Source organism: Dendrobium catenatum, unplaced genomic scaffold (assembly GCF_001605985.2).
Source record: "Dendrobium catenatum unplaced genomic scaffold, ASM160598v2 fragScaff_scaffold_320, whole genome shotgun sequence".
NCBI lineage: Eukaryota > Viridiplantae > Streptophyta > Magnoliopsida > Asparagales > Orchidaceae > Dendrobium > Dendrobium catenatum.
In genome coordinates this window covers 12,498-23,494 of record NW_021318782.1, presented here as the reverse complement: position 1 = coordinate 23,494, position 10,997 = coordinate 12,498, and the positions used below count along the sequence as shown (strand labels likewise).

General features: G+C 36.0%; 1 protein-coding gene across 1 annotated transcript; it reads left to right on the top strand.

The window, feature by feature from the left end:
• Positions 1–5,708: 5,708 nt before the first annotated feature.
• LOC110093612 (ABC transporter C family member 13-like) lies at positions 5,709–10,575 on the top strand. The gene is made up of 7 exons (XM_028693558.1): positions 5,709–5,836; positions 8,593–8,691; positions 9,209–9,301; positions 9,406–9,516; positions 9,589–9,750; positions 9,864–10,051; positions 10,219–10,575. The coding sequence occupies exons 2-7, from the start codon at positions 8,602–8,604 to the stop codon at positions 10,424–10,426; spliced, it is 852 nt and encodes a 283-aa protein (XP_028549391.1). The 5' UTR covers positions 5,709–5,836; positions 8,593–8,601; the 3' UTR covers positions 10,427–10,575.
• Positions 10,576–10,997: the final 422 nt, after the last annotated feature.

The window sequence follows — 10,997 nt, the reverse complement described above, 5'->3', positions numbered from 1 at the left end:
CAAACAATTCCCTCAAAGTTCAAGGCAAGAGTAAATGCTAAGTATACATAACATAATCCAACGTTTAACAACGAGAGGTTCACCTCAAGGGCCTTCTCGCTCAACTACTTGTAGGCTTTAGCGGAGAAAGATGAACCATACGAAGAAAGATATTACCACTAGGAAGACGGCGCTGAAGACCTTCGTTGGTGGAGCGGTAGCCGGTGGAGATGACGGTGGTGGGTGGCCGACGAGGATCCAATCGTAGTCTTGGAATTGCTCGTCTATGACGTCCACGAGAGTAGGAAGGATGCGATTCAGATAGTCTTCACGACAGAGCCAAATCCGACGTCGAAGAATGGTGAACGGGTGATGTGGATGTCGCCGTGGATGTCGAACACCAATCCACTATCAATCTCGGGATCCGCCATGCATTCTTGCCGGCGTTGAAAGAGCACCAATAAGGAGAGAGGAGATATGAAGTGGTGAGGGAGAGCACTTGTGGTTTGTGAGGAAGGAAGAGGGGAAGAGAGGGGCGGCAAGATTTCTAAGAGGAAAGGGGGCCGGCAGGTTCAAGGGGAAGTGGGCTAGGGTTTGGGGAAATTAGGTTTGGGTGGAGTGTTTTAGGGATTTAATCAAAATCTGAATTTAATTTCAGATTTGATTAAATTTGGAGGGAATTGATTTGAATTTTAAGATTTCAAATCAAGGGAGTTAAGGCATTGAGTGGGGGAATTAATGAGGGGGAGCCAAGGAGGGGCCGACAGCTTCTAGAGAGAGGGGAAGGGGGTTATTTCAAAACTTGAAATTAATTTCAGGTTTTGAATGAAATTGGGGGGAACTTAATTTGAAATGATTTCAAATTAAGTGGCCATTAATGCTTTAATTGGGGAATTAATGGGAGGAAAGCCACATGGTGGCCGGCGGCATATAGAGAGAGAGGGAGGGGATTTGGGAAAGGTTTGGGGAGTTTCCAAAGAAGAAAATTGTATTATGAAGGTTATGACTAAATCCAAAATCTTTGAATTTAAATTTGAATCATGCATAACACTTTCCTCAATAAGAATTTCCAAATTTGGAAAGAATTTGAAATTCAAAAATTGAATTTCAAATTTGAATCAAATTCTTTCTAATTTTTCGTAGGGTGAATTATGGAAAGTCATGATGACATTGAGACTACCGTCATGGGGCAAAAAAGATGGGGTGACCGGCGGTATGAGCAGTGGGGGTTGAGGTGGCGCCGGGTTGGGCGGGAGACGAGGAGCTAAGTGGCGGGTTGGAGAAGAGGAGAACAAGAGGTGGAGAAAAGACAATAAGATAAAATAAAGCCACGAGTTGCGGACGCTTCCAACGACTGGTGGGTAATGCACTCGCTCACCTTGAGCTCAATCACCCTTCTCTAGCTCTCATGCAAGAAGAAGACAACATAAAATTTTCATTCAAATATTCATTAACCTATTACAACATATGAGACCAATATATATAGGTCTCCACTCATGAAAAGAAAAAGTACGAAATTGTCCTCTAGGCTACAATAACAAAACCAACTCTCCAAAGGGGTAAAAATGAAAAATAGCAAATAACTAAATAATACATCATGAAATCTAAATCAAAAGTAGAGGCGCTGAATCGTGGCCGTAGATCTGCGATTCCTTCGTCGATAAACATGTCGGTAGCGTCTGTCGATGTCCTCATCAACCACTCCAAGAAAGTTTTGCATGGGTCATCATACCTGCACAAAAGTTTGTAGCGTTGAATTTTTCTGTCGTTTCAAGGAAGACTCATACTTGTACTTGTTATTGGTAGCCCTAGTCTTGTTTCCCAAATTTTTAAGAAATGTATGTATGAGTCTTTTCCCCACTATGACAAGAAATGCATGTGTAGGTCACTTGCACGAGAAACACAATATTTGATTTCTTCATCGAGTTAAAAAAGACGCATATTGTGCTTAAGTTTGTCGGTTCCGCTATTTTCTCATTTTATACCTTTTGTGAGGTGATGTTGATAACGAATTTTTAGCGAAGCGATGAGATAGTAGGGAGAGATCATGCACAAATACTCATTCCTTTTTTTCAACTCTTTTTTTACAAAGAGAAATAGAGATAGAGAGAGGGAGGGGTAGGAGAGATGGCAAAGAAGAGATAGAGAGGAGGAAGGGAGTTTGCTTTCGAAGGTCGTCAAAATTATTGGGTTGATGACTGTTGTGAGGAGTCAAGTTGAGAGAGAAAGAGAGTGAGCTGGAGTAAAAGAGGGGGAAAAAGAGAAGTGAGAACTAAGAGATGGTTGAAGGCTCTTCGAAGTGGATTACGAAAGAGGGGGAAAAGAGAACTGAGAATTAAGAGATTGTTTAAGGCTCTTCGAAGTGGCTGTCGACGAAGTGGATTGATGGTGAGGAAAATAATAGGAGAAAGTGAGATAAGTGGAGAGGGAAGAGAGATAGTGGATAGGCTACGATGAAGCCATTGATGATGGAAAAGGCCATCAATGAGGATGTAGTTGGAGTACATGTTTGATTAATTTACACATCTCACAGGTTTCCATTCTTCTTTGTGCATTGTTGATCTCTTTGTGCATTATTGATCTCATTGAGCCTTTCACCACACGAGCTCTTACATGACTTATTCATATCTTTCATACATTGTTGGGCTCGTCGGTTTCTTCTACCGATGACTTCCTCTGTGATTTCTTCACATATGCCTCCGAGTTCATTAATGTCTTCTCCCCAGCAAATCTTGACGGACTTCCTTGCTTTTGTTGTCGTAGAAGGCTTAGAAAATTTGGGTAAAAGAAAAAGGAAAAATGAGAGAGAGAGAGAGAGAGGTCGGGGAGGGCGTAGAAGAGTTGCATGTGGGCGCGTGTCTGAACAAGAGGCATTTTAAACCAAAATTGTGTTGTTTGTCTTGTGGAAATATTGGGGGTGCTAACGAGTCAATCCGAGCTCGAGTCACCCTTGGCTTGAGCTTGATTAATTAATCAAGTTCGAGCTCGAGCTCGAGTCAAGCTTTATTCTACGAATTCAATCCGGCTCATGAGTCGGCTTGTTTATTATAAAATAAAGAAAATGATTCTGGTTTAAGCAATTATTATAATAAAATGATAAAAAGAATAAGAAACTATAAAAAATAGTAATCACTTAATATAAACTAGTAAGATATACTTTTTAAACATTTTTAATAACTTTGTTCATAAAATCCTAAATCATAATATATTTGAGGTATATTTTATATTAATATTTTTTAAACAAGACTAACGAGTCGAGTTGTGGCTGGCTCAAATTTGGCTCTTTAGCTCATCGAGCTCAGCTCGTGAACCATTTATTGAGTCAAACTGGTGCCAGCTCACGAGTCGGTGACTCACTTACACCCCTATAAATAAGTGATGGCTAGGTTGCTTTAATTTCAGTCAAGGTTCTTCGAACCATATTTGCACGACGTCATGTTCGTTAACCGATGTTTTCATCATGTTTAATAGAATTGTTTTGTTGGATGTTTTTGGAGGTCAACGACATGTCTTCGTTTGATTGCTCGACAACCTCTATTCACTAACTCAACCCAAATAGTCACCCAACAGCTTTGACAACCACCTTCAACGCTTCCAACTCCTTGTATAGCTCTACAACATTCATCCCCGTTAGTCTCTAAGGTGCCATGCAAACCTTTCAAATTCCACTTTCGATTGCCCTCAATCTCCCCCCCTCCCCATTTCTCTCAGCCTCACTCTCTTGTACTCCCTTGACATCTTTACCTCTTTCTCTATCTATCTCTAGAGAACATAAAGAAAAAGAAAAAGAAAAAAGAAAATAGTAAAAACAAGAAAAAGAGAGAATAAAAACCGAAAAAGAAAGAAAAAGGAAGTTATTACTTTTAAAAAATGTGCAAGTTCCCTTTCAAACTTAAATTCGAACTCAGCAAGCTACAATTTTCTCAAGCAGTCCACCCTTTCTATAGGGCAAGATCATAAGTTTTACTTTCAAGTCCGATCCTCCACATTATAAAAATTAATACATATAAAACTTGCCTCAAATAATGTTTTTTTTTTAAAATTCTCCTCTCGTGGTTTAAATTTATAAAATCTCATTATAATGGATCAAAAATCAAATACTCAAGTGCGAATCTTGTTGAAGATATTTGTTTTTGTATTTTTATAAGGCCTTTAAATTTTATTTCAAAGAATATTTATTAAAAAAAATTAGACTTTTGTTTATATTACTTGCAAGAACAATCTTGAGTTTTTACATCCCAAACCTAATCCTCTATCTATGGTTTACAATCGATAAGGTCTCTTTGCAATAAATACTTAACTGAGTTCAAGTAACACACAGGTTATGCACTCAATTCTCTAAAAGAAACTGAGCATAGTTGATAAGGTTCAAAGCAGAATAAGTATAAGTATTCAAATATCCCGATGAAGGTCGTGTTGAAAGTGAATCTCAATTGGAGGGGACTCGTATAATCAAAATGCTTCCAAATTTCAACGCAAACCATTTGTGGCCTACATTGAAAATATCTCCAAATCTCAAAGCAAATCATTTCACCCAAATTGTCAATACGCACATAAAATTAAAAAAGATATAAAGATATTTCAATCAATAAATCTACCATTAAAGCTTAAAGAAACAACCCATCTTGCCTCCATAATAGTTTCATGTGGGTGAAAATTTTAAGATAACCTCAGCTTATAAAGATCAAATGTCATATTGAGTATATCGTTATTCTTACTCTCAGAGGATCTTACATCGGTAAAGACATCATATGTGTCCTCTTATCGAATGATTTTACCATAAAATGACACTACAATGAAATGGTTATGATCCGGTCCTTTGACTATGATTTGCTGCAAAATTGCTCCCTCAAATTACAATAACGGTTAAAGCTTGAAAGTTCCCAATTGCTTATTCTTTTTGAGTTTTGAATCATGGAGTGCATTTGATAGGTCATTCAGCTCTTTGTTAACTAAAGTATACCCATAGATAAATATTCACTCTAGGTTTACAAGATCTTTTTAGACGACACAATTAATAGTTGTTGATAATGATTCTTTGGTCAAATTAGGTTGACTATCTCCGCTGACTAAGTAGACCATGATCCAGGACAACATAAGATGATGAAAAAATATATCTTGATTGGGTTCATAATCGTCCCTCCTATGAAATTAATTTTCTTTATCCTAAAATAAAATTGATGCTACTATGAGCTAAGCACTTAGGATGTAATGATTGACCTTAATAAAAAAATTTCTCTCATTACTAAGAGGGATAATTATTTATGAAGGCTTGCATCTATGGAAGTATAAATCCAAATCATAAAATCCTAGTAAAATGAGAATAAAATATCTGGATAGTATCTTATCTACAATCCAATCCACCTTTTGAAATTTACCTGAAACACACACTCTTTAAGAAGTCGGAACACACTCATATTTACTAGTGTTTGCGTGTTCTTGCAAATATCAATTTGCTATATTTTCTAATTTTAACCTTTAACACCTTTTTTTTTATCTGTTTGCATTTGAATATTTGAGTTCTTGAAGAAAGTTATATTGATGTAGTAGTGGATGAAGAAAACTGCAATGCATATTTTTTCCAATCTCCCATCACGTTTTGTTACTAAAGGCCAATAATTACGGTTTGGGTGCCTCTTAAGTTTGATATCACAACACCTTATGCTATAATTATTATTTTTATTGATTATTGTTTTCATTCACAATCCAAGAGATAAACTGACATGTTTTACAGTTCTACTATAGGTCTACTTCCCGTGAGTTGCGAAGGCTTGACAGTGTTTCTCGATCACCCATCTATTCCTCATTTACAGAAACGCTGGATGGTTCATCGACTATAAGGGCATTAAAGTCAGAGGTAATTGAAACCATTATGTGTTGTGCCTTAATTTTGTTATATTTTTTTACACGTTTGTACTGCATGTTGCCTGGTTCAGAGGATGGATGGATATATCTATTGATGTATGGAGGGAAAGCCTCTTTTTTAAGAAGATTTGAAACTGTTAAGTGAATGGATGGGTATGTTTGTTCATGGATGGAAGGAAGAATTCTGTTTAAATGTTTAAAGCCTTTAATTCTTCTTTGAGGATCAGATCATTTATCACTTAGTTGCTATACCGGTGAAAAGTTTGAGGCCCCTTCAGGTTTGTGGTATAGACAATGACATTAGCATTAAATTATGGTAATCTTATATATCTGCTCAATGCTTCACTCTAGAAAGAAATATTATTGAATGAGGCATTTATTATCTTGATAGAGTTCTTAAAATGTATTTTCTTCAAGGGTTAAAATAAATCCCTAACGACCTTTGTTGTATCATTGTCTGTTTGCTGGTGTTTATGTGCACAAGTATGCTTGCTTCAACGGTGGCATTCTTGTTTCAGTTTTGACTTAGCTCTAGTTGAAGAGATCCTAAATGTTTCTTTGTAGCTATTAGAGTTTTAAAAAATTTTAACCTTAATGTTAAAATAAATAATTGATAGCCAAGTTCGGGATGATAGAAATAAGAATGACAAGATAGAGAAATGATTCTTTTAGTAGTATGGAAATCAACTTGGGTGATTTGGGCAATATTCGAAGGATTGATCTTTTTGAGATCTACAGGAGAGTAGAGATTAGTTTCACATTGGAAGTGATGAGTTTTTATACAGTAGTTATTGGACTTCACCAGGTGACGTGGAAGTCTTGTTTTGCAATGTCACTCTGTACTTTTTGTTCTTTGCCCAGTCATTTTTTTAGTGCTTATCCACCAACCCTATTTTGTTGCTGCTTCTTTATGTTATTTCAGCATCTGGTTCGGTATCTATTCATTTGCATGAGGTTTCCTATGAGAGCGAGCTACTGTTTTCTCATTAAAATGGATAAGTTGATTTGGGAATATCCAAAAGACGATGTTTTAAAATACAAAAGTTGAGGCTTGTAATTTTTCAGCTCATTTTGCTTGATAAAAATTTCATTTATTAACTTGTGTGTTTGTTGATTGTTGAATTCTTCTTGTGCAATCCCATTGTTAACTAAAAAATTTCAAAGAAAGTTATCACCTCGTATCAATGTGAAACCTAGATCCTTTTGTTGATGGTTGATTTCCTTGTTTTCTTATATATAATTTATGAGTTCTTTTGCAAGTGCGAGTAATTCAGTCAAAATTGGTAAAAACTAAGTTTCTAAATATTTCGTAGATCTTATCAAAATGTAAAGTTTATAGTTTCAAATTTCTTATAGAATCGTTATAATTGGATGATCATTAGATTTTTTTTGTGTATTTTGCATATTTTCTTATTTACATTTAAAGAAAGTGTAATTGTTTTAAATGATGGTTTATAATGTGTGAATTTGATTTTGTGTGCATGATTTTATGCATCTTTTCCTAGATTTTCATTAGAAAAACTGAGACCCTAAGACATCTCACATTATTAAGTCTTTTAACGTTCCATTCTCCTAAGAAGTGGTATAAAATTGATGTTTTTGGCTTGGATAACTTGTTTTGTGGCTCCATGCGTCTTCTATTTAGTAGAGCAATTTGAAACATCAGATGACTTCCATGCAAGCTCGATTAGGTTAAGTAGACTCTAAATGTATGATACTTTATGGCGTTGAGTTTTTGTTTAAGGATGATTGATCCACATAGTAAAGGGAAGATTCTTGATATATATATATATATCTCGGAGCAAAGAAAAGTCTTGTCGAGGAGTGTTAACTAATGGGAGGCCAAAATTGGGATAATCACTTGGTATTTCAACATTAATATTTAAATTTTTGATATTGATGCTAAACTAATACTCATGTATTTCAACAATTTCCACCTCACATGAGAGCATTCTATATTTTCCATCACTCTACCTCAAATTATAGCTTTTCAACGTCATCATATTTCATGCATAAAAATCCCACTAAATCATGGATACATCCTATCTTGAATCTTGCTTTCCTATGATAAGAGTTAGTCAAAACCTGTGAGTGCCTTGATTTCAATCTATTCTTAGCTTTGATAACCAGCTTGTTAAATTTGAACTAAAGGGGGATAGAAGTTGGGTTAATACACTAATCATCATTTTTTTTTTCAGCCAAAAAGCTTAAGCCTATAGGTTGGGTCAATCATTTGTTATTTTAACACTGACACGTTATTCAACTAATTAATATGAGACTAAATCAATTCTCTCGTGTGTCATACATAGTCCCACATTGGAGGTAAAACATGAGTTCTATTTCAAAGTTACTTGTAGTGTCTTTTAACCATAATCCAACTGGTGTATTGGGATTAACTCTCTTCATTGTTATTCAACCCTCGTAACAAGACAATGCATCAATAATGCGAGCCAATAAAATAGATGTTGAAGATTTAGGGAGAAAAGCTAGATTGAATTTAAACTGGTTAGAAGTTGAAAATTTGGTTTTGTTTAAAGGGTTAGCACATGATATAATACTTAGCAGGAACAAAAGGAGAACAAGGATTGCTAAAGAAGAACCCATATAGCTGGGGCATTCAATAAAGTTAATGGTAATGATGATGATGATGATGATGATGATGATGATATATATATATAATCATCATTATATGCTTGCTCCGTTGCCTTGAATGTGTCATCTAAAACAGCTGGTGACTTGTCTGGACAGGATTTTTTCATGGCCAAATTCTCTAAGCATGTGGCTTTATACCAGAAAACATCCTACTCTGAGATAACTGCTAGTCTGTGGCTTTCTTTGCGCCTCCAAGTAAGTTTCTTATCACCTTTATTTTGTTTTGTATTTAGATCTTTTTTCCCCTTAGACCGTGACCTCAGCAGCCTAGGTAGAAACCAGGAAAAGGTGGTCATAAAACTTATTTGCAGACCGCCTATGTAGAGATATTTTTTCTCTTGAATTAGAAAACTTGAATAAAGGTCTTGTTAATTTTATAAATTGATATTTGCATGTTGGGACCTTACCTAAGTCCTGTATGTTGAAGTTATTGTTGAAATTTAAGGAGAGGGTCTGGATAGGATGTCTACAATTTAAGCTGGTTTTTTCAAGGGCCTTCTTAATGAAAGTTTAATTTGAGGGGTGTTCATATGTTTAAGTACTCGCAAGGGTGCTCATCCACTAGCGTTGTTTATTTAGTCAAATATGAGCACTGGATTCATCTTTCATGCTTATTTAATTCTTTGAAGGTTACAGAAGCAAGTGTAATGTTGATATTTTCAATTTGTATAGTCTCTATGTTTATCTTGGCTTCAATAACATTGTGCTTTAGTTGCTGGCAGCATTTATTATTTCTTTCATCGCCCTAATGGCAGTGATTGGCAACTTTGGTGATTTCCCTTTTAAGCTTGGGACGCCTGGACTGGTAAGCTTACATGCCCTAGATGTCACTTCCTTGGCATTTGTATGATTTTGTCTTTAATACTTTCTTTTCAAACTTTCATGCCAACAATTGATGATTATTCTTAGGTTGGGTTGGCTCTTTCTTATGCTTCTCCTATCGTATCCTTACTAAGTAGCTTTCTTACAAGCTTCACGGAGACCGAGAAAGAAATGGTTTCTGTTGAGAGGGTGCTTCAGGTACTCGAATGACTATGTTATTTGTTCATTGACATGAAAATTTGTCAATTATACTCTCATTTCTTTCTCCAGTACATTGATATTCCTCAAGAAGAACAATGTGGATCAGTATCTCCTCACCTAGATTGGCCATCCCATGGGCAGATTGAATTTGAACATGTTACACTAAGATATAAGCCCTCACTACCAGCAGCTTTAAATAATCTGTCATTTAAAATCAATGCTGGCATGCAGGTTTGTGCGATGCAAAGGTTTGAATTACAAACATTTTCCACTTCATTTCTTTCTAACTATATATCTGATCACATTAAAATACATTTCATATCATTGATTGTATTTGTATTCAGGTTGGAGTTGTTGGAAGAACAGGAGCTGGGAAATCAAGCATGATAAATGCCCTTTTTCGTCTAACTCCCATTTGTAATGGGCGCATACTCATAGACAACCTAAATGTGGCTGAGGTTGCTGTGAGAGAACTTCGTCAAAGTTTTGCAGTAGTTCCACAAAGCCCATTCCTTTTTGAGGGATCATTAAGGTATTCCAAGTATCGATGTGCATGCGCTCTAAATTTTTGTCGCATTTTCGGCTCATGGAAGCTCATTTTGGCAATATGAAAATTCCTTGTTGAAAGGGGCAGCTGTGAAGCTTTTTCTCTCAATGGGTTCAAGCTTATTGGATGATTTATTCCTGTGTCTTTTGAAGGGATAACCTGGACCCGTCGGGTGGGACGAGTGAGGAAAAAATTTGGGAAATTCTTGAGAAAGTTCATATAAGAACTTTAATTGAATCTGCTGGGGGCCTTGATATTCAGGTGAAAGAAAGCTCAGTTACCTTTTCTATTGGCCAGTGTCAGCTTATATGCCTTGCCCGTGCCCTTTTGAAATCTTCCAAGGTGAAACTGGTCAATTAATCTACATTGAACTAATTGTTCTCATTATCAACTTGTATGCTCAGCTAATATTCTTCATCATGCTTTTTTCCGTTCTATTATAACATCTATAATGGATACAATGTGAGAATGGATGCATTTAATATGCTAGCAAATTTATTTAGAGCTCATTTTGTTCTTTGTAGATAGAAAATATGTTTTAGAATATGATAATTTGTTCTTTCCTTCTGTGTGGAATAAAAAAATCAGTACATTTGAGAGATTTTTGTGAGCATTTGTGGAGTTTAAAATAAATGGATGCATTCAATATTGATTTCTAATTAGAACTAAATGATGTAACTAACAAATTTTATTTTACTTTACTTTTTTCACAATGTATGTGTAAAGGCTGTTTTCCTTCTAGGATCGTCCGGGACGAAGTGGATTGTCCCGGGACGATCGGTACAGGTTGTGAAGAACTCTGCATGGTTCGTCTGTACGAAATTGGTTCGTCCATGGACGAAATTTTCCCGAGAGCATCGTCCAGGGACGAAGAAATTGGAATTAATTTTCGTTTGGACGATTTGAGTCCAGAGAAGATCGTCCCGGGACG